This window comes from Genypterus blacodes, unplaced genomic scaffold, assembly GCF_046128005.1.
Source record: "Genypterus blacodes isolate CSIRO-AG114 ecotype Tasmania unplaced genomic scaffold, CSIRO-AGI_Gbla_v1 ptg000076l_1, whole genome shotgun sequence".
NCBI lineage: Eukaryota > Metazoa > Chordata > Actinopteri > Ophidiiformes > Ophidiidae > Genypterus > Genypterus blacodes.
Genome location: NW_027466885.1, coordinates 8232611 through 8257021, shown reverse-complemented (window position 1 = coordinate 8257021; position 24411 = coordinate 8232611). Strand labels below are relative to the sequence as shown.

The following is a 24411-nucleotide window of genomic DNA, read 5'->3' as shown; positions in this document are numbered from 1 at the left end:
TATTACTTAGATGCTCAAAACACTCTCACACACTCTATGTGTAAAACAGTTTCCTCTGTAATCTGGACGAGTGTCACAGTGTGTGGGATCACTCGCAGTCATTGTGGTCATGTAATAGCGTGGGGCCTTGAGCTTCGGGTTCACTTATCCTCTTGAGAACAAAGCCGATGCTAATCACTACCAACAGAATCATTTGGATGCCCTCAGTCTATATGATTGTGGTAGGATATGACGTCCACGGTCCCGCTTAAGATTTTCCCATAAATGCTCAATCATTGTTTGCATGCATTGCTGTAAGCCACCACGTAACCATGAAAGTCTTGTTGACAAAGGAAACTCATCCCCCAAAAAACGGCTTTCCCATTAAGGAAAACAAGCAATCAGGGATGGAGGCGGTGACAAGGACTTTTTATGTTTGAAGTGCATGAGACTTTTATGGCAAATACCTATTCAGTATTCCTGTGTTGTGATGGCTCACCTTCGTCTACTCTCTCTTCCCATTGACCTCAGGTGCTTCCAGTCTAAACTCAGCTCCTTCTCTTCATCTCCTGACATTTCCTCTCAGATTATAGGCAGAGAATCTGGCCCTCACCGTCATTCCCCTCTGGCCTCGGAGCATAACTGTGCTTGCTCATTAAGAATTGTCTATGTGTAAACTATGATACTAAGAAAGTCAAAACATGGGTCTTCAAAGTCTCATATCATTGTGTACCAGTAGCATAGCAGAAAGAAACACAGCTTAATACTCTCTCTTATACATCAATAGAAAGTGTGGTTGTTAAGGTGGATCTCACAGTAACTGGGCGGCTGTGACCTAGTGGAAAAGTACTGTGTTATTGTAAAGGCCTCAACTGGGCTTCCAAATAAGTGGGAAGCCTGCCGTCACAGAGAGGGAGAGATTCTAGGAAAACATGTTCAACAGCAAACAGAATTTCTCAGAAAGCTCAATAACGAGCTCCAACTAAGGAAATGCATAGCTGACAAAAGGGTACATCGCCTAACAAGAGAGACCACGACTGGCATACCATCGCCAAATATAGTATACACTTCTGAACTATCTGCAATGTACAGGATGTGAGAAGAGGAAATGTGTGCCGAGAGGCGTGGACTCGCCTGTGCACCAACAGAAAACCAACACGAAGAAGACACACATACATTGAACAGTATATAATATATGGAAATCCAAGGTTCAGGGCTCATGTTGTGAAAATGTAGACGGCTGGGTGCAGTCTGTGGACCATTGACCATTGACGCACATGAGACTCACATGAGACTCACATGAGACCTCAGCTGAGTCAAATACTCTGCATCACAACTTTAACCTCTATTGCTTAATAAACAGCTTAAGTGTGACCTCTCTCTACTTGAAGTCCTTATTGCTGGCCTGAAGAAGAATTTTGAACATGACAATTAACAAAGCCTTGGTTTTCACATCCACTGGCAGGCTGCTGCCACTCACGGCAAAAATCGAATGATGTCACACTAGGGTTAGGGTTTGATGAGTAATTCCCCGCCTGTGATTGGCTCCTTCTACTTATATCCCGCCTTTCTCTTGCATGAGGTTTCTGATTGGTGGGGCACCCGGTCCGGCCCGCCAATCAAGAAGCAGCAATCAGAGGGTCGAAAACCCAGGCTAGCTAGAGCAGAGTTTTTCAACCGGTGTGCCGCGGCACACTAAGTGTGCCGTGAGAGATCGTCAGGTGTGCCGTGGGAAATTATCCAACTTCACCTGATTCAATCGCCGCCCCCCCTCAACAAAAGTTTGGGTGGTGTGCCTCAGGATTTTTTTCATGTTAAAAAGGTGCCTTGGCTCAAAATTGGTTGAAAAACACTGAGCTAGAGAAACGACCACCTGAAGGCAAACACTGTGCCATTTGTGTGATTGCTTCACACTCGTTGTTTCCAAGAAGACAGTGAGGTTTAGTGATTAAAATACACAAAGGTTTACGCAAAGGGTTTGCTTGCATATCTGTTTTGCTTTTGTCAACTACTTAAAAATGTACCATTAATTTGCCTCAAAAAACCCCTGGTTGTATGTTGCTTCCCTTTTTCCCAACGAGCTGAGTGGTAACAAAGTGTAAGAGATAAAGATGCCCACATGGACAGATGAAGGGTTAATGATGCAGAGAGGGTTTTCTCCAGGCTGAGTCAGCCGTGATGGATTGTGGGTTTTCTCTCTTCCTCTCTTGCTGCATTTTTGATGTTGTGACACAAAGGTCATTGTGAGCTGAAAAGTGAGCAGCGCTGTCAACGCAAAGGGGAGCTGCGAGGGCAGCGGGGAGAGTCGGACGGCCAGGAGAGGAATTTCAATCAGCTGAGGGCATTTATGATGGAGTCAGAAAGCTTAAATCTTCCAATAGCGTTGGTAGAGAGCACAGCCTTGACAACCTCCGACCTGAAAGCTGCACTGTGGCCGGGGGTTGGAATAGGTGGCGTAAACTGAGGTTGTGCAAAAAAAAATCCTGGCTGGATGCAGCGAGCTTCCTGCCTGCAGCAAAATGCCTACAAAAGCAAAAGAAACATGACATTTGGGAGTTGCAGCCATCAAGGGCACAGACAAATAGAAATCCTGGAGCAAGAAATATTATGAATACATTTTAAGAAGCAGAGCAACATCATTTCAGTTTTTGCTGCAAAGTCTAAAAAAAACTACTCAAGGGGCCTTTAGTGGAGTATAAACGCTTTTGCTTATGGCAAAAAAATAGTTTTCATTTTTAAAGGGATTTTGGAAGGCTGTCAGTTTATTGTGTTTTTATGTCTTGTTTTATTTATTGTATAATTGTGTAGAGTAAATTTCCTACACTGTATTTTTAGAGGTTTATGACGGATAAACTGTTTTTCTGTTCCTCTCATTTACACTGTAATCTCTGTTATCTCGCAAAGACTTTGTATTGTGCGTGGGTCAAAATAAATGGCATGCAGCATCGCAGGCAAAGACCAAAAATACAAAATGATGTGGTAAAGATGAACATGAGAGCTGAGAATTGAAGTTAGATGAGGAGAAAATAAACTGAATGGCTCCAAGGATGGAAATGCAGTCATATTTCATTTGAGGCTGAACTCCTTTCCGAACATTATACAGAGATGAGGGCTGTTTGCAAGAGAATGTGGTCTCACGCTGAATTCTGAAGTTGTAAATGGCAGCTTCAAAATTGCAGAGCGCACGTGCTTTAAATGTCCCCAGAGGACAATAAATCACTTGGTCACACATGCTGCAGCTCTGCCTGGCTCTGCCCTGATCAAAGAGCTCTTTCAGCATCTCAGCACCACTCCACTGCTAAAGCAGTGAGAGCGAAAGAGAGAACAGTCACAAGCCATAGCTACAGTATTCATCGCTACGTCCACTTGACACATCTGAACAGGCTCTAGGTCATTCTGACCTCCCTGGGCCCTGTGGATGACTGCAATTATACTGTAAACACACCGGTAAATGCTTTCAGATCAATAAGATAAACACTGATATAAGCTAGAATGAAGGTAAGCAACTCAGCTCAATATAAATGGTGCCAACATCCAGATGTTCCCTCCGATCACCTACAACGACACAAAATTATCTCATTGTAACATTTTGTAGTGCACATGGCTTTAAATAAATTTTGATTACGTTTCTTTAATTGCATTTTGGCACATTGCCTGTTTTATTATTTTAGTCTTTATTGTGTTTCCTTGGAGGGGCAATTAGTTCCTATTAGTTTACAGTGGGAATATCCCAACCCTGTTAGAGGTCACCCCCGTGTGGTGATATTATGAACTACAGTAGCTGTTGGATGGATTCAGTTTGTGCTGCTGATGAACCTGAAAAAGTTGAAATCTGGTGGTAAAAAGTTAATCTGTAGAGTAAACTTCCATACTTAATTTCCCTAATAACCGTTTGGGTTCTGCAAATAGGAATGGGAATATATGAATTGTAGTACAGCCAAGAAGACTCAGATCATGGAAATACTCAAGGAAAACAATTAAACTAGAATGTGTGTTTTAATGTTTAATTTATCTGATTGCTCCTTTATCTAAATGTTTCGATGGTTTTGGAGATAAAGGAGTTCTTGGTTTTCTCTCTGATTTGTCGCTCCTCGGTCTTGTTTACGGGCCGCATCGTTGTGTTGCGTTCAGGCGCTTGGCTTTGTCCTTCTCGAAGCTCAGCACAGCGGTCTGTCTCACCACAGCTTGGTACTTCTCGTTCATCCTCTTCAACTCGGGTTCGTAAGATTCGCTCTGAGCCTTCAGTTTCTTCATGTTCTGGATCAGCCTGTTCTTCTCCTGGAGCACCCGCTCATACTGCAACCTGTGGTGGTCTCTGGCTCTCATCACCTTCAGTAGAACATCTGAGAACCTGGACGCCTCCATTTTATACTCTTCCCCCTCCAGCTGCATGGTTTTCAATGCGTTTTGCAAGCGTTGGTTCTCGGCGTGAACATTGGGCACCACGCCGTCGTCCACCTGCCCTTTCTGAACCATCTCGTACCACTCGGTCTGGAAACAATCCAGCGTGTCCATCATGCCCATCCGGCGGAGATTGTTGCGTATAAAGTCATCCAACGCTTCCAGATGATCCGAGTTGGATCCTTTGGAGGTCACCGGGGCGGAGATCGCCGGTACCCGCTCTTGGACCGCTCTCATCGTCGCCTCAAAGTCTTCCTCCTCCCCTAACAGAGTCCAGTCATCTTTCACAGACACTTCTTCATAGGGAAAGTCATCGTCGCTGTCACGCAGGACGCGCTGAGCCCCACGAGAGGGCTTTGGTTCTTGTTTTTTGGGACGTGAGCTCATTGTTGCTCCTTTAAAGGAAAGAGAACCCGCACACTCTCCAGATGGGCCGTGTCTGCTGTGGCCTTCCTGGGTCTCAGAGACAGACTGTGGAGGCAGAGCTAATAAAGAGTCAAACACCGTGACGTCTGACATCATGATGTCAGAGGAGCTAATGCGATCACGCAGAGAGAGGTTTTTTAGGGGGAAGGCTGAAAGATACCGGATCATTTAAGATGGTTGTTTACAAACTCATTGTTTCTCTTGACCACCACTGAGAGAAACCTTGTATTAATCCAACGAGTAAAACTTTACTTTAAAGTATTTCATTAGCATCACGCAAATTACTGGCTGCATATGTTCTATTGAGTTGGGTATAATAATAATATATTGGTTACAGTGATATCACTCATGATGTCATTATTGGGGCATTATGTTGGTTCCATTCATGTCTTCCACTAATACAAATGCAAAATAAAATAAAACTGCTAATGTTATTATATTGAATGATAGACTTCCTCTGCAAACCTCTGAACAAACTCAGAAATTTCAACACTGGTGTAAATTCTGAGCACTGACATAAGCGAATGCAATATTTGATCAATCCCATTTCAGGACAATTCCATCAGCGTGGCTGTTTGAAGATGATGGATTCCTGCTGCGTCACTGCCAGGAGCCAATCATCTGCCCTGCTTGCTACATTAGAGCAGGAAATATGAGTGTGTTTGACTGGCTGCTCACTGTATGGGCCCACAAAATGCTGATTTATTAAGAGGGCATCACTACCAGACAGCATGAATCAAATGTCAGAACTACAGATTAGTTAGATACAGGAGTCAGCCATAGAGGCATTTTACATTGTTATCTCTCAAAGACTTTGCATTATGAGTAAAGAATAAATGTCATCCAGCATCAAAGGCAACGACCAAAAATACAAAAGTGTGTGTTGGGATGAACATAAGAGATGGAAAGAATGAATGAACTGAATAGGCTCCTATAGTGCCAGCCAGGATGCAAATACATGAGTCATTCATTTAAGGCTGAATTCCTGCCTGAACATTATACAGAGATCAGGGCTGTTTGCCAGAGAATGTAGTCTCACGCTGAATTCTGAAGTTGTAAATGGCAGCTTCAAAATTGCAGCGCGCACAGTGTTTTAAATGTCCCCAGAGAACAATAAATCACTTGGTCACAAATGCTGCAGCTCTGCCTGGCTCTGCCCTGATCAATGAGCTTTCTCAGCATCTCAGCACCACTCCACTGCTGAAGCACCAAGTGTATCAGGAGAGAGAGGACAGTCACAAGCCATAGCTACAGTATTTATTGCTGCGTCCATTTGACACATCTGAACAGGCTCTAGGTCAGTCTGACCTCCCAGAGCCCTGTGGAGGACTGCAATTACACTGTAAACACACCGGTAAATGCTTTCAGATCAACCAGATAGACACTGACATAAGCTAGAATGAAGGTAAGCAACTCAGCACAAGATACAAAATCACATCATCTCATACTAACATTGTAAGTGCACATGGCTTCAAATAAATTGTCATTAATTTCTTTGAGTGGATTTTAGCACATTACATGTTTTATTCTATTATCAGTTTATCTTTTGATTAATGTTTCCTTGGAGAGGCAATCAGTTATTTTGATTTACACAGTGGTAATATCGAAACCCTGTGCGAGGTCGCCCTCCTGTGGTTATATCCTGAATTGAAGCAGCTGTTGCTGTTTATTTTATCTAAATGCTTCTAAGTCTAAATACTTTGATGGTTTGGGGGTGAAGACGTCCTTGGTTCAGTCTTTGGGGGAGTTTCCTCTCTTACTCGTGGCTCCTCGGTCTTCTTTCCGGCCTGCATCGCTCTTCTGTGGTGCGTTCAGGTTCTTCTCCTTGTCTCTCTCCTCCTGTGATGCGTTCAGGTTCTTCTCCTTGTCCCTCTCCATGTTCAGCAGGGTGAAATGCCTCAGCACGGCCTGGTATTTCTCATGAAGTCTTTTAAACGCGGGTTCGTAAGATTCGCACTGAGCCTTGAGTCTCTTCATGTCCTGGACCAGCTTGTCTCTCTCCTGGGCTGCCCGCATGTGCTGCATCCTGTGGTGATCTCTGGCTCTCTGGACCTTCATCAGGGAGTCTGACAGTCTGGACGCCTCCAGTCGGTACTCTTCTCCCTCCAGCTGTATGCTTGTCAATGCGTTCTGCAGGCGTTGGTTCTCGGTGTAAGCAGCCGGGACCACGACGCAATCCACCGGCCCCTTCTGCGAGATCTCATACCACTCAGTCTGGAAACAGTCCAGCGTGTCCATCATGTCCATCCGGAGGAGAGAGTTGCGTATAAAGTCATCCACCGCTTCTAGGGGATCCGTGCCGGTGAGCGGGCTGGTTACCGGGGCAGCACTCGTCGTTACCCGCTCCTGAACCGCTTTCACCGTCGCCTCCAAGTCTCCCACGTCCTCTGCCAGACTCCAGTCATCTTTCACAGATACTTCATCATACGGAAAGTCATCGTCGCTGTCGTCCAGGACGTCCAGGGTAGCCAAAAATGATTTAGTTTCGTGGTTTCTGAGAGGCGAACTCATTGTTTTTCTCGGTCACTAAGAGAAAGTTTGACGTTGCTATGGAGACGTTGTCGGGTTTTTTTTACTGAAACTTTATTGAATGAGTAAAATGCTAATTGTATTTTTTTAATATTAACAAACTACACAATAAGTACAAAGTCGCAATTAACTAAGGAGATTCAAGTTTACGATTATATATATATTTATCTTAAAAGAATGCGAATAAGGTGGAGGGGGGAGACGTATTATCTCCGGAGCTCACGCGATATTTCATGTGTTCCCGTTTGCCCGTCCGTCATCAAACAACAAACATGGCGAAGAACACAGGGATGCCCTTGCCTAAAACATTGGACCCAAGCGAGTATTTCGACCTTTCTCCGGAATCTCGACGAGCCGAGGAGGAGAGAGCAGCGATACGAGCCAACCTGAAGCGACAGTACCAGACCCAACTCAACAACCCGCACAGGAGAGAGCTCATTGTGAGTGGATACCAATGTCACCTTTCAAAATGGAGCAGACTACTTGCTGGACTGCTAACCGAAGCCGATACAAAACTAGTAAACACACACAGAAACACGTATTATGTAGTAATTGTAAAGTGTTGTGCTTATGTATTTATCTGCATAGATGTTTTAGCGTTTACGCAGCGCCATGTATCGTCTTTTAGCTCTAGGTTAGAACTCAAACTAGCTTAAGTGGTGTAACAATATTCAGTTACAACCTAATGAACTCCATTACATCTGATCTACAAGAAAACCCCGCCTTTGTCAAGATTATAATGTTCGGTTTTTGTGCCTTAAAGCTCAATAGATGGATAAACTAAATGCACTACCTGACACCAAACTAAATATTAATATTGCAGATATTTGCTGCCCCATAAACGTGTGCTTGACAACGGACAAAAGCTCACATTCTCATTCTTATGATGTTGATAGATGAATAGATAGACTTTATTGATCCCAAACCACAACATGGATAATGTTCATGTTTCTTGTTCTTTTGCTTTGGCCTGAACAGGAGGACCCAGCCCTGAATCGATGGGTCTACGCTCGTGGCAACCCTCTGCCTCACTTCAAGTTCACGGCGAGGACTAGTTTCTTTTCCGGACTGTTTGGAGTTGCACCTATCTTGTTCTTCTGGTACCTCTTCAAGACAGACCGGGTAAGAGATGCAGAACCACATGTGTGTGTCTGTGTGAGACATAAGATGCAGAATGTCTGGCCTGGAAGCGAGTTGGGGAGACCTTCACTGTGTCTAAACATCAGGGATTAGTCTTAATTTGGGGAATTTCTCTTCAAAATGTGAGTGGAAAAAAATGTAGGAACATTTTAGCAGATCTAACATCAGTTAAATCCTCTAATTCTGCCTGATTACCCGGCTCAAAAAGAGATTTCTGGTTGGTTTAGACGTCTGGAAAGCTGCAAACACGGATCTCATCATTTCCTTGTAGGTGCACATTTGATGCGGTTGTCATTTTTTGTCACAGTTCCAATCACATTAGAAATGATTGCCTCATTTTCTCCCTCCTATTGTCATGCTGATGTACTCTCCAAGTCCTTGCCTGTAAGAAATTCCATTGAGACTTTAGTGCAACTGTGGCTCTGCTGGGCGATCCCGGTCGTCTGCCTCTTCGCACGCCGCTAAAAACACTCCAGAATCATAAAATGCTCTCTCATAGAGCACGCAGCGGAGAAAATGTCCAGAAGGTGAAGAGGGTGGTGTGACTTTGTTACCATGGCAACTGGTCTAACTCATTATCTGTTTGCCGTTCTGTTTTCAGGATAAGAAGGAGGAGCAGATTAAGGCCGGGACCTACAAACGCCCGTTCTCCTTGGCATCATGAGCTCACATCACTACAAACCTGTGTGTTGTAATTAGTATTGACCAAATAAAATATAATTATTAAAACAGTTTGTAATGCTTTAATAGTGTGAAGGATCAGAGAATGTGACATGAGACCCTGAACTCAACTCAACTCAACTCAACACAACTGAGTGGGATGGAAATTACCTTATTCACTTGTTCTGAAAATGTTTAGATTGTCCCAACATTGTGCACTCTGTACTCAATAAGACCTGGCAGAGTACAAAGAGAACACATTCACAAATTCCCAGGAGGCTCACGAGTAGAGGAGCAACCTGGAGAGAAAGGTGCAGAAACTAGAGCAGCCGGAGTGAAGAACAGCAGCACAACTCGGAGCTCTGTGTTAATGAAGAAGCCATGAAGGGGAGGAGGTAACAGCTTAGAAGCATGAAGCTGACGAGGGATCAGGAGTGGCTCAGGCGCAACAACAACAGCGGAGTAATCAGAGGACTGCTCATATTGAATTTAAGACAAATAGAATCTCCCAGGACACCGTTTGTGTTTTATTCATCTTTTATCTCATCCATTTTTGTTTAATCTCCAGCTGCTATTGCTTCTAAGTAACCAAACTAATACTGACAGTTTATTTATCATCTGTTTCCCTTGTGACACAGATATATGTATCATTGGTATCACACAAAATATTCAGCAGCGAACAACTTTAGGCTTTAAAAAAGACATTTAAGTGTCCAGAAACAAAATTAATGGACCCTTGACTTCGATTTGGAATATCCCCAATTATATTTATGAGGTGAAATCTGGGATTCCATCACTCTGTAATACTCAGACTTCACCTGAATCTCCTCTCATGAGTCTCTCTACTCGTTGCTTGGCCTCCAGTTGGGATCAAAGTGACTCCTGAGAGATTCCCAACACTTGTAGTAGCTTTTGTCGATCCTCTGGCACGTCTCCAGACCCCACTTGGTCACCGCCATGCTGAAAGACGACTCGAACATGAAAGCCTGGATGGGGAGGGGGGGTGGGGGGGGTGAAGGATGTTACAGATCACGAACGCTCTTTATATAAGTTATAAAAAGTCTGTTTATGTCGGTGTTTCATATGGGATTGTACCATTGTTCCCTCAGCCACCCTCTCTGGTTTGAGCTGGGCGGTGCTGTTCTTCTCGAAGCACTCTGCGTCGGGGCCGTGCGGGGTCATGATGCTGTGCAGGCTGCCCCCCCCCGGCTGGAAACCCTCCTCCTTGGCCTCGTAGTGGCCTTTGATCAGACCCATGAACTCGCTCATGCAGTTACCTAAAGTCACACACAGGGGGAAGTGTGACACAGCGCTACCTTACGTCGTACTTTAACTGGTGTACGGTGTGACTGATTTCCACTAGATGGCCTTACAGCTCTGTGGTGAAGGCAGACAAAAGGCTTAGGGTAGGAGCCTCAGTTGGAAAGATTCATAAAAGCAGGTGGTTTGTTATCACTGTCTTTTGTATTTGATGGGTGGAAAGACATGTTAGCTCAGACCGACTCATTTTATTCCAGCATAGAGGAAAATTGGCTCCGCTCGGCTGAATCTACAATTTCAATTCCGAGACAGAGACGGCAGCTCTTTTGTTTTTACTTCTTCTTCAATTGTCTTCTAATCATACACACAACTTAAAACTAAGACAAACCAATGCGTGGGGGACTCTGGGGGGGGTCTTACGGTGATAGTACGGCGGGCGGAAGGTGTGGTCGGACACACCCCACCTCGGGGGGAAGATGACGAAGTCGGCGATGGCCACACCCGGGCGTGTGGACTTAGCTGTCAGCACAGTAAAGATGGAGGGATCCTGCACATACAGTAGATCATATATAAGAATCGTGCCCATACTGTGTGTTATAAGATCAGTGTGTGTGTGGTGTGTGTGTTCACCGCATGGTCAAAGGCCACGCAGTTGATGACCATGAAATTCTCCAGGTTGTATTTGTACGGCGTGTAGTTCCCGTGCCAGGCGACCACGTTGAACGGGGAGAAATCCTGCGCACACACACACGCACACACACGCACACAAAACACAGAACAAATCAGACGAGTCCACCGAGCAACAAACACAAAAGGCGTCAAATTGAGCTTTTCAGTTTGGAGAAAAGGGAACAATGAATAATGCCTTTGTAATCTTAAATTCCCAGAGAGTACTTCTTGACATAAAGAGAGAAAAAATGGCGATAATGAAAAGGGTTGATTGTGAAAGAGCCGTCTTCTTTCAATCTTCCTCCTCTTTTATTCCCCCCCTGTTCTTTGTGATACAGGGTTCCAGGTATTATGGGGTAATTGGCTTCACAATCAAACTTTCCCAAACTTTGAGCATTTTGTCGCTCACGGCAGCACATTTATTGGGGGGGGGGCAGCGGTAACAGTACAGTGCAGAGATATTTCTTTATCGTGATTGTTAAAACCACTTTTATACCAATTTTATATAGTTTCTCTGTTCTGATAATGTCACTGTGAAAAGACATTCAGCTGCAGCTCTAAAATCAATAAAGTTCATTACAACTCAAGCTGCCTTCGGTGTGACCTTTGCGCACCTTACGCACACACACGTGCACGTATACGCAGAGATGCACGCACGCACACACGCACGCATATGATGAGACGCAAGCACACGTGCTGGGCGACAAAGACGCTCCAGTACAATGAAGGAAACATGCATGTATGTGCGATTGTACATACACACATCACATCACATAGTCGATATAGTATACCAAATTTCTCCCTATACACACACACCCACACACACACAGTTGATATATTATATACATACTATACATATACAAACACACGTATACACACGTGCACACACACACATCACATAGTTGATATATTACAAACACACACACACGATGAAGCATTCTGCTGAATTCAGTGGCGGTAATTTCTTCTTCTTGGATGTTCACTTGTGGTAACTCCACTACATTCGATTAAAATGAAGGGAGTGAGAGGGGAAAGAAAGCACGAACACACGTGCACACACAAACACACATGCACACACAAACACAAACATATTGGCCCAGTCAAGCAAATAATAAGTTAATTTGAGCAATTTCAGAGCTCTGCAGGGGAACCAAACAGCAGGACCAGACGGCAGCAGCATCTTTCCTATGATGAGGCCCGCGTCTCTCCCCCATCACCTTTTTTTTTTTTCTGAATCATTTTCTTCCACGTTCGCCCAGTCACCTCGTCCCGCATGTTTAGGAAAAGGCGGAGAGCAGAAAGAGGCCGTCGGGTGTCGCCAGTACCCTCCAACTCTGACCCCCTCCGGAGGACCGAGCAGGAGGAGGGGACGGAAATGAAGACGTGTTTTGTTTTGCTACAAAAAGGCTAATATCTCGCCTTTGTGTACTACTTAAAAATCAGTAATGACTGTGTGGTTTGACATGGTTTCCACGGTTACCTCCACCCATCACCCCCCAAACCCCCGTCCTGACAACCTTCTCCTCCCACCTCCTCTTCCGTCTCAGTAAAAGAAGAAAAAAAACACAACCTCCTGTCAGACATTATGAGTCGATCCAATTACACGCCCGACAGGACATCTGACGGGGGAGGGGATCATTCCCCGACTGAAATATGCTGAAATTAATGCTTAACTCGAGAAAGGTTTTTTTTCCCCGACAATGCAAAGCCGCTCAGGTACACCATCTGTAACTCCAGAATGCGTTAACTAATTATGAGTGATTAAGACTCGTAAGGGAGTCGAGGCGGAAGCCTGCTGAATGGAGAACAGGGAAAGCTTTGATACTAAAGCATCAGTGACAGCATGGAGCCGCTAATGGATCATATGCTTCACTTGGACAGCTTCCTGTTAGGCATTGTTATGGTTCCATTGCGTTTACTCATGCAAACACAAACCTAAATAGAGTAATGGGCCGAGTGTGCCGCATGCATGTGCTCCCCCATCATACAGTATGTGAGCTGGGGTGGATTGAAAGGGCACAAAGAAGTAACACACACGCGTGTCCATGTGCAGAGAGACGTGACACAACCATCACCTGTTGGCAGGCGAAGATCTTTCCTTGGTACTTGTTGATGACGGTGTAGCCTGTAGGGACTTTGCGGTCCTCGTACCACGCCACGGGACACAGGAAGTCCCTTGGGTTAGCCAGACCATTGGCTCCTACAACAAACACACACACACACACACACACACACACACACACACAGAGGGACATACAAGGAACCAAAGTAGACCATCGGACGATTTATAAGGATTTGTCCCAAAAACATCTGTAATCTATAATCTATAACTCTATATCCTCTCATATCAAGATGAAGTTAACCCTTTCTCCTCTTTAAGCTTGGTGTAACAAGTGCATGCATAACACACCTATGGGTCCCAGGTCGGGGAGTTCAAAATGGGCTCCGTACACTTCCAGTATGTAGCCTCGGCTTTCTCCAAACACGTCCACACTGAAGCGCATCCCTTGCTGTGGCAAACAGGCGAGAGGGAGAGTTTAAGTTGCTACAAATGATGGATGACGGCGGGTGTAGATGAAAAATAAATCCGACTTCACCTGGATGACACAGATCTCATTGGGCTCGACCATCATCTTCCCAAACTCTGTGGTGATCAAGAGCTCACCCTGCTGGGGAACTGGAGACAAGCCGATGCAGAAAGAAAGAAAAAAGAAATAGAGAGAGATCATCAGAGTGTGTGTGACGGGTGATAGTTGGGTGAAAACATCCAACGGTGCTTTTTTCCTGACCGATCAGGAAGTCTCCATCCGAGTTGCTGAAGCACCTGGAAGAGGAACAAAAGTTTGGAATTGATCATTAAAAGCAAAAGCAAAGAGTTTACAGGATATAGCATAGAATTTGATACACACTTGTCGACCATGGAGGAGTTGCAGGTGTATACGTGGATGCCAATCCCGTTGCGAGATTTCGAATCCCCAGCGCCGCAGATTGTGTGCATTCCCTATGGACAAAGGGAAAATCAATACAGTGATCAATCCACAAGGAAGACGATCTACGGATGAAACCATTGTGCCACACTTACACACACAAAGTTCACTTTCTTCTCCGTGGATGTGGGAATGGTGAACGGCAGCCATCGCATCTGTGCGAAAGAAACCATGACAGAATCCACTTAGTCCTGCCTCCCAACAACAAAGAGGATTCTTCTTCTTCTTCATCTTCGTCTTCACGTGCTGCCTACCTGGTTAGGATCCGGCTCCACTTCATTCCAGCTTTCAGTCAGATTATTACACGGCAGACGGGTGAAAGGTTTATGTTTGACAGACGGCATGATGCGGTACAACCAGCTGGAGACAAAAGCATTACATTTTCACATATAAAGTGGAGGAGTCGACGCTAATGGGCAGAAGTATGGAACAGAAGTAACAGTAGGAAGCCATTTATTTCTTTTGTGTACATTCTGTTTGATCTTATTGTACAAAATGGTGTACACACCTCCTCTTGTTGGCTGGACGCGGGCAGGTAAAGGCAGAACCAGAGAGCTGCTCGGCGTAAAGGCCATAAGGACACAGCTGAGGGTTGTTCTGTGGAGATTAGACACAATGAATGAAAACATCTTAAAGCTGATAAATGTAAAGATGTGCACTTTACATATTCATCTCTTTTACCTGTCCGTCAGGTAAGGATCCAGGACAGCGGGGGTCCTCTGATGAGAAGTCGTTCCCAAACCCACTGATGTACTGGGGGGGAGACAGGGCAAATTTCTAAATGAAGAATAGAGAATACACACGCAAACACCAGCAGCTCATTTTATGCAGGATAAATGCGTTCACGCTGATTAAATTTGAAGGCTCGTCATTAAAGCTTGTCTTTTTTAATTGTTGTGATATTGCTTCACATTACATCTATGATCAAACAAACTGCACTTATGGCAAATTCCCCCTCTCCTCTATTTGGGATTATTGTGTGAGGAGAAACTAATTAGCTCTCAGAAAACAGACAGCAGCCTCCATCCTTCTAAATCAATATTTCAGCTGACTTCTGCATCGACAGTGCACAGAAAACCCCCAACCCTGACACACACACACCAGACAGATTCTGCTGAATCATTGTAGGTCAGCAAAACACACACGCACACACTCACAGATGGTTTCCATATGTGTGCATTCTCGTGCCTCCAGTGGTTCTGGTGCAGGACTAAAACACTTTTGGAGTCTCTCATGTGTCCCTAAGAAATGCTGCTTGTATAATCTTTATAAATAACATAATAATTTATAGAATACATGTCAATTGTGTGTCTCAGTGGCAGCACAGGACTTTGACACGACTAGAGCTGTCAATCATTACACCACAGGTCCTTCCATGAAAAGTCACATATTGACTTAAGAACACTTTCTGCTGACTTATTATGATTTTTGATGATACAAGTGATCATCTACGTATATCAAACAAATACAAATTAGTCTAAAAAAGCAATTGCATTAAGTTTACGTCTAGTATCCACCCAGCATCTAAACCAGTGAAAATGATTGATTGGTAAATAAGATGAATGCAACCAATAGAAGTGATCCGATGTGAAGAGCTTGCATTTAAATATTGATATTATTCTGTGCAACACATCTGGGCAGCTGCTGAATGCGGCGCTCTGATTGGTCAAAAGCATCGCCGCCCTCCTCTCAGCTCGGTCTGCTTTGCTCTTTGGAATACGATGAACCAATATCGATTCATTTCTGATGCAAAATAGATTATTGGAACACACACCGGCTGTTTTCTCTCATATATGTAACTATCGGAGAGTCTGCGGCGTGTTTGCCTTGTAAGTTTATTCCTGCAAACGTCCCTGGTGTCTGCAGGCAGGGAAACATTAAAAAAGCACTGAATCACTTTCGAAGTAGTTGTGAGAGATGAAACGCAGCCTTTCTTACCTTCAGTCCCGCCATTGTTTTGCCTGCGATGGTCAAAAAGTTAACTTCGGTGTAAATTCTGTCTCTCTGCGACGCCTGAAAGCCGGTATGAAGCGAGCATAAAGTGGGTTGGATTTATACTCAAAGTCAGTCTGGGTTTAATTAAGGACAGGGGTCCGTGACGTAACAGCGCATCACTGCCAAAACAAACACAAAACATATGTATGGGAGTTTTTCCACGCAAAGAACGAGATCACAAATAGGCCGGTTACACAGATAAACACATCACACTGCAGCATCCCCAAAATGTCAGTAAAGGGATGCAAACATATAACTTTATAATGATGTCACCACGAGTAAGAAACGTGTAAAAGAAATCACAATAATCTACAACAGACAGAAACAATATTAAATGTAGAAGTGCAACCAGGTGCAGCTATATGAGATCACATATGGAGAATATAAGAGTGGAACAGACACTATGAAGCCATGATAGTGACCCTTCATCATGGTTACATAGTGAAATCTCCTTTGCAAATAATGCTGACCTGCACATCCTGCAAAACATGTCAATATGTCAAAGCCATGATGCCAGATTTGATCATGACTGAGAGGAAATCTGCACGTTTAGTTCATTCTGAGGGTTTATGTGTTGATCCATTCAGTCTAAACACACACTGAGACAGGTTGTCTCATTAAAAACACCTATAATGTTGAATTATGTGCCAAGAATAAACAGAAGACTATTCAAAATGTCCTCAGTTTGTATTTGGATCATGATAATCAAAGACTTGAGTCGAGTTTGAGAGCGTTTAGGAGATGATACAAGCTTTGTTTTGTTCTGAATTTGGGTAACAGGTGTATTATTTTTGTGTTATACATTTAGTTCCTTCCCTGTCAATCTGTCTGGAGCTTTGTGTCACATTTCAAATATGTAGCTAGTGAAATCATCCCAGACTTAATGCTCTGACAGTTCATCAAGTTGTGCTTAATTTTGTGACGCTTAACACATACTGGGTTATTTGAAAGTGAGTTATCATTCATGTACAGCTGCATAATTAATTTACCTACATTATTCACTGCGTGCGCTCTGAACGCTGCACTGAGCAATTTACCTTTTTCTGATATGAACAGCAGCAAAGCATCCAGAGGGCTGCAGCAACATTACCTTACTCAATTTATTCAGTTCATTTTGGGGAAATAGACAAAGTCAAAGTGGGGCAACCTAATGTCCCTCATGCTGCATGTATCAAAAAGAATCAATTTCGCCTCTCTCATCCCTGCTCGGCTTCCCCTCTCCTCTATTTCGATTCTTTTTGGGAGGTGTTGTCGAAGGGTAAATGATGGCAATTCTCATAGCGAGGTGCAAATAAACTCGCCATGGCAGAAGTAACTGTTCTCCGGCGAGGCGTGCAGGCAGGCCCGGGGCCCCCCGCTGGCAAGGCAGTCAGGGTGCTGTGCCAGAGACAAGAAAGCCCAATGGCAGGAAAATATCACGTCCCCGGTCTCCGGAAATTGATCTGCTCCTTGTATGGAGAAAGAAAATAAGCAATTTTAATTTCATCCCCGAGTTTGATGATGGAATTCTAGAGTATTTGGGTCCAATCCGGATGGGGGCCTGTGTGTTCGGAGGGAGGCTGAAATAGCTGGAGATGGCGGAGTGGAGACTATTGCCTACAGGCAGCTCTATCTATGCATGCGTAAGTGGGAACATAAATGCTTTGTTATTAGATGCCTGCTGGACTCAATGGCTTGATGGTAAACGGTGTTCTTACACTCACCTGTCACAATCTGTCCCCATATATATGCATAAACAAGCAATTACACACACACGCACACACACACACACACACACACACACACACACACACACAAACACCAATCTTGTTTTGTGGTGACATCATTTAGCCTTCCTCAATTGATCTCTACACACTCAATTTGTGCTATTTCACCATGTTTACCGTCGCTACTTTGTACCCCTGACCTTTGTCCATAGAACACAACGGAACCCGTTTCTGGTGTTTCGGGGGGGAACATGAAGCACTTTACTTCAATAAGATGAATTGTAAAGGATCAGTCTTCACATAAGACAACAATGAAAGTCCCATCAAGAATATCCAAATTCAAATATTGATTTATTACCAAAATGACCAATAAATGTATGGCTGGATAGTTCATGACTTTTCCAGTAGGCTTCAGTGGTTTATTTATATATGCTCACTTATATTATGATGCTTAATTGCAGTTTTGATGTGATTCATTGGATCAGTAGCAACATCAGGGGCATTGGGGGGCCTTTCACACACACACACACACACACACACACACACACACACACACACACACACACACACACACACACACACACTCACATCACAATCACTGCAAGGCCTGTCAGCTATATATACTAAAATGTGATTACTAGCTGTCTTCACCGGCTGCTAGGAGCTCGGAGCATATAAAGAAATAAACATGGAAACTTTACTTTGACTCTGGTTGAAGGACATGAGAGCGCCGACTGTATCAGTGCTGCTTAACTGCTGTGTTTGGATGTCACACCTAACAAGGAAGAGCTCGGATTCATGTATTTTGTCATTACAGACCTGTTACACGCCACTGCAGTTAAACGTTAAATGACTCCCGATGTGCACCACCCGCTTCTGCTCACACACACACACTCACACACACGTTACTGACAGGTCCATTTAACGCTGATTAGATTTGCAAGGACATGCAGTATACCCTCCTCTGTGTCTCCTGTGCCTACTCTCCTCTGTGTCTCTCTCCATCACCAGGCTGAGTATCTCCCCGAATCCCCTCTATTGTGGTAATGTTATGCAAATGGTTTAATATGAAGATAAAAGAGTGTTGCGGCGTGTGGCGCTCTCCCGGTTCACAGCGTCGCGTTTCCAGGACGATAGCTCTAACGAGGAGGGCACAATTTGGGAGTCATTAAATGATGGCCTTCCTGACACGCACCCGCTCACCGCCACCGCCGCCCGCCCGCCCTGCGTTGGCCATTAAAGTGGTTCACTCCCACACTAAGACACACGCTGCAGACGCCTTTTAGCACCGGCTCCCAGTTTCTTACACATCACAGTGTCACAGAATAGAAAATTACACTCTCCTCCCACAGAGAAAATTGCTTTGGAATTGCTTGGTTATAAAGATGTGCTTTAAAGAGAGGGGGGTGCATGCAATAAAAAGGGACACACACACAAACACAATTACTTAAGCACTCTAAGGACAATTCTTACAAGTTAATCAGAGGATTTACCAATTATTGATGTCAAAGGATTTTGTTGTGTATCTCTTTGTGGCCTATGTGTTAGTCCTCACCATCAAGCTATTTAGTATGCATTTCTCTCCGCCTTTCTGTATACACACTGAATTATGGCGGAACGTATACACGTGACTTGAGCGCTAATCAGCATCATCATCATCTTCCCAAATGAAACAAGTTTGTTGTTCTCCTGTGTTCAGCCGTGGAAGAGATGTGAAAGAAAGCTCAGAGGAAAGATAAAAACAGTCGCAATCGACGGCGAGGAAAACAACGTAATGCATTTCAGCGGGGACAGAAGTGGAGGCTTGAACACAACAAGGTGAAAGGTGTATCAGCCTCAAGAGACAAGAGGGGCGTGATGAAGACGGAAGGGAGAAAAGGCAAAGTGGAAAATAGCAGAGAAGACAAAGACAGAAGGAGAGAGAAGGTATGGTGACATGGTACAGCAGAGCCACGTGAGCTAGACGTGCTGTATAGATACCAGGAGCTGATCAGGAATGTGCGTTGTGTGCATCTGTGTTACATTCACAGCACAGTTATCCCTGTAAGATGTAATGAGTCCCAGATGTCCTCACTGTGTACTGGCTTGGCTGCTGTCGTCATATCAGACACCTCATCACAAATAGAATTAGCTCCCTGGACAGAACCAAAAGGCCAGTCGCTGTTTTGGCAGGAAATGTAATGGCACTGAGGGGCTGGTGGTGTTTTCCTTGTGGAGAAAACACCGGGGCAGGATTGTGCATCGGTCCAGACACTTTTTGCCATGCAGTTATACTATCCCCCTCCTCCCCTCCCACTAGAGTGACAAGACAGTTAGCCAGGACGCCTGTAAATGTGCAGTTTAGGGATTTTGAGGGGTGGCTGGGGATTTGAAGAGGGAAACTTGAGGTGAATGGGCTTTGGACACGGGATGGGTGTGTTCAACAGCACAGGACGCTGAGGGTGGGTTTTCTTGTCCAACTGTGTTTGACTGATCACGCAAGTGTGACTGATGTTATATCAATCCATAGCCAGGGATTGTGTTATGGTACAGGTGCGCACACATCTCTGTTGCTGTATGTCCGTGTGAGTGTTTGTGTTTGTGTGTGTGTGTCCTCAGCACCATCATTAGGTCAAAGGCAGCCCCAGTGTTGGGGGTGTAGCTTGGCCGCTCCTGTGGCCTCTTGGGCCAATTTAGGGGGAGAAAAGCACTTCGATCCTGGCCTGCAAGTCTGAGGGTCCCCAGCGGGAGGCAGCGCAGCCCTGCAATCTATATTGGATTTATTCCTTTCCCATCTACAGGCCCCACACACCCCACAGAGAGGAAGTCTCAACTGCACTCTCTCTCTCTGTCCCCTAGACAATATGTTATGGTACACACATGGCTACACATAATCGTGTAAACACACACAGGCACAGACACGCAGAGACACACACTCACCTAGTCTATCTTCAAGACACACTCCCCCACAGCAAGGAAGTTATAACTGCACACTTTCTGTCCCTGTGGGGGTTGCAACCAGGGTCAAGATACACTGAGATGTTGAGCAGAGGCAGAGAGACAGACAGGTGGGCAGACAGACAGACAGACAGAATTGCCGCCTGCCACTCATCACTTATTGTATATTTGAGGTTGGGCAACATTCCTCTTGTGAAAATATTATTCAGATTAATAAAGGCCAAGGTGTAAATGCATTTTATGACATTAAATTGAGAAAAGGGAATTTGCATAAAACTCAGACAAGGTCAGGGAGAAACGAGCTTCTTAATTTAGTCTAATCAACTGTCATTTGCATCGCGCCATTTGCGCAAGGTATTGCCACTAACTGAATAAATGGACTTCTTCAGACTCGAGGGGGGCACTCCGATTTTGATAAGCTGGCAACATAACTGATTTGCATATATTACTTTGATTATCTCATTACTCGGATGATTCTTGCGGAATTTTTGACACTCGCGCAATTGAATTACAATTATGGCACGCAATCAATAAAAGGGCAACGCGGCTGTGAAAACACAACGCACCCTCGGCTTGTATGGTCAACGACGACTATGATGATGGTGATGATAGTGATGATACCGACGACGACGATCTCTCTCGCCGGTCGTCGTATGAGTGTCTGAGGCTCTTGATTCATGTGATCAAAGCAGTAATCAGTGGAGACAATGGGGGCCGCGGGATTGCCGCTCTCCTCTCGGTGACCTATACACCTGCAATGAATCCACGAGTGGCCCACAGGCGGCTCATGTTCCCCAGATCGATAATAGCGCTCACATCTTTCCTCCGACTCAACCCATCTGTGGAATGGTGGAATCATGCGTAAATACGCACGCGTCCCGGATAATTTTGCAGTGCAGCATATAACAGCCACAAACCCCGGTGCAGTCTGGGGGAACATGAGGGCCATCAATTCAGCTACAGCCAAACGCATAACAACAACAACAAAACCTCCCTGCAAACAACAACAACTCATCTTATCTGACTGATCAATGACATCACTGACGGGGCACCGAACACAGAACCATCCAGTACAGGTGTTTCCAGGTGTTTCCAGGTGTGCGTGTGCGTGTGCGTGCGCGTGCGTGCGTGTGACGCAGGGAGGTTATAATGGTGTCATATTAAATCAGAGGTATACGGCGAGTGGCGCGTTTGTTGTGGAGTAACTAACGCCATTTGTTTGTGGTGTGACGGATTTGGAGACATATAAAGTTGTCCCCTCCTCTCCGAAACAAGACCCTCGCACGTCCGCGTTTGAAAATCCATGATGTAAATAATTACAGGCTTGGAAAATTGCTTTCCTCACGACCTTCTGCCGGAGAAACGAGGGCCCCCGAAACCCTCCCACCTCTCACCCCCCCCTTAAAGAAAGCTTCTCTGGTTGAAGCATTAAGTCATTAATTATTTTCCTTACATAAGGACAAATTATTGAGTCAGTTGAACGAAATTAGAACCCTTTGTTTCTGATCAGACCGCATTACCGCTGGAAATTACGGATGATGGCTGCACACGCGATTGCCTTTGTTGTTCCGATCATCGCCTGTCGCTCTGAACTCGCGCTAACAAAGTCATTAAATTGACTCCCTCTCGCTCTCATTATGCGGGCTGTTAATAACCGCTAATTAACTTTGCTTACGCGCGCCTTAAAAGCCCCCCCCCTCCTCTCCCTCCCTCCCTCCCCGCTCCTTCTCTCTCTCTCTCCATCTCTCTCCTTCCCTTTCCTGCTCGGCCTATTAAGCAGAGCAAGCGTCCAATTATGTCACACAGCGTATACGGTGGGATGGAGGGAGGGATGGAAGGATGGAGGGGTGGAGGAAGAGTCACCGTCACCTTGAGAGGCCACGAAGCCCGAGACTCAACACTCACACCTGCACTAAGATCGCACCACTCAAACCTTAATCACACTATAGAATACAATAGAATACAATATAATACAATAGATGTCTTAATTCGTCACATCTGTACATGAGGATGATATCGGTGACCTTTGTCAGACTAGTTACTTTACATTGTAACGTGGCGTTACCTGTTGCCATGTCACTGGCCATGTCGTCCAGTAGATGGCGCCAGTTGAATGGCAGAAAAGGAAAGGGAGGGGGGACTGCTAGTCTATAGGATGGACTTCATCAGCATCACTCCTATGGGCTTCACTGGAGGAGACAGGGACAGAGAGTAGACACACACACACACACACACACACACACACACACACACACAACCCACAGCAAAATGTTCCCAATAAAAGCCATCAAGGAACTAAGAGGATCCAGGACCAAGTGAAGGCCAAAAAGAGCAAAGTTCTAGTTCCAGTTCGTTCCAGTTGGGAGATCTCTATAAGGTCTAACATGTGTCGCAGCTTTGGAGCGTTTAAAGGAGCAGATAAGTGGAACCTGATGTTTGCCTCAGATATGATGAAGATCCAGGCTGGTGTGGGAACATACAGAGGATGAATGCGCCTCTTGTGTCATCGCTTCACCTGCACGTCAAATAGATGGAAAATTGGAAATGTGAAAAATGCACTCAGGCTATTCCGTCCCTCTCTAATGTATGCGCGTAATTAGTGCATTTAAACAAAGCGCGGATGTCCTGCTGGCTGAAATGGCGGCTGACATCTCTTTTTCCACAGGGTTAATAACAGTGTGCGGATAAATGAATCAAATTGTGGCCCCCAAATTACAGAGCGACTCTAAATACCCGTCTGTATTACGCGCGTCTGTTTGTGACCGCGCAGAAAAAGGCACAACATTTTATATTGTTATTACTCTCATTACGTTGATTTGCCTGCAAATAAACAAGCTCGGAAGTTTGTGACACTGCAGCTTCGCGTTACTTTGTATTATCGCACAGATGCTGCATTATTATAAATCCAGAAGCAGGGAAAAACATTTTCTAGCATTAAACGTCTCAGCCAGCAGTGACGTGTGTTATATAAACTAAGGAACTGCAGGAAAATCATTTAAATTTAAGAATGTTTTAAGATAAGTACTATTTATGTTGGTATAACTTGGACATTGGAGATATTTCTGTAAGATTAAATAGAAATGTTTAGTAAATTAACTTAATTTCATATAAGGAACATATAATTTATTCTAACTTAACGCAGCTTTATAGCAATTACAAAGAAAGAAAGGCTCGTAAAAACCGTTACTTAAAAAAAGAAGAAAAAACAAACAATGCCGATGTTTTCCGGACATATATACAGTATGTTATTGTTATTTTTCGTTTGCTGCTCTGCTCTGCTTTATACCCGGGCAGATACATAACGGAGGGGAAGCGAGACAGAAGGAGAGAGTAAATTGCAGCTTGCTGAAGTTTTTGGATTGAATTCTGAAAATGATCTTTTTAACAGTGATGGGCTCTGGGGCGAGGATAGGGGTCACGCCATTCGCAGCAGGTTAAATAGACTTTCATTCAAAATTACATTCTCGATCCATCTCTCCATCTCCCCCCCCCCCCCCACACACACACATACACACACTCCACTGAGGAGTCCCTGCGAGGTACCCCGGCTCCCTCAGCTGCGTCTCATCACCCCTGAGCCACCATCACTTTTATAAGTCAATCTACAACTCAAGCAGAGACCAAGCAATTATAGATATATATACACAACAGAAACCATATATATATATATCTTTCTATATATTAAAGAATTGTATAAATATTGTATCTTTATGTAGCTCCTT

At 44.6% G+C, this 24411-nt stretch overlaps 3 protein-coding genes across 3 annotated transcripts; 1 reads left to right on the top strand and 2 right to left on the bottom strand.

The window, feature by feature from the left end:
• Positions 1-6537: 6537 nt before the first annotated feature.
• On the bottom strand, positions 6538-7317 carry spag16 (sperm associated antigen 16). Its single transcript, XM_076158374.1, has one exon. It carries the CDS (start codon positions 7315-7317, stop codon positions 6538-6540), a length of 780 nt encoding a protein of 259 aa, XP_076014489.1.
• Positions 7318-7581: 264 nt separating this feature from the next.
• Positions 7582-9204, top strand: ndufb4 (NADH:ubiquinone oxidoreductase subunit B4). Its single transcript, XM_076158073.1, has 3 exons — positions 7582-7775; positions 8314-8457; positions 9077-9204. The coding sequence occupies exons 1-3, from the start codon at positions 7608-7610 to the stop codon at positions 9137-9139; spliced, it is 375 nt and encodes a 124-aa protein (XP_076014188.1). The 5' UTR covers positions 7582-7607; the 3' UTR covers positions 9140-9204.
• Positions 9205-9639: 435 nt separating this feature from the next.
• On the bottom strand, positions 9640-16100 carry hgd (homogentisate 1,2-dioxygenase). The gene is made up of 14 exons (XM_076158072.1): positions 15990-16100; positions 14733-14804; positions 14560-14648; positions 14306-14411; positions 14147-14206; positions 13974-14065; positions 13854-13888; positions 13662-13741; positions 13475-13574; positions 13140-13264; positions 11026-11130; positions 10816-10942; positions 10231-10412; positions 9640-10121 (listed from the first exon to the last, which is right to left on the bottom strand). The coding sequence occupies exons 1-14, from the start codon at positions 16002-16004 to the stop codon at positions 9978-9980; spliced, it is 1332 nt and encodes a 443-aa protein (XP_076014187.1). The 5' UTR covers positions 16005-16100; the 3' UTR covers positions 9640-9977.
• Between the last annotated feature and the right edge of the window lie 8311 nt (positions 16101-24411).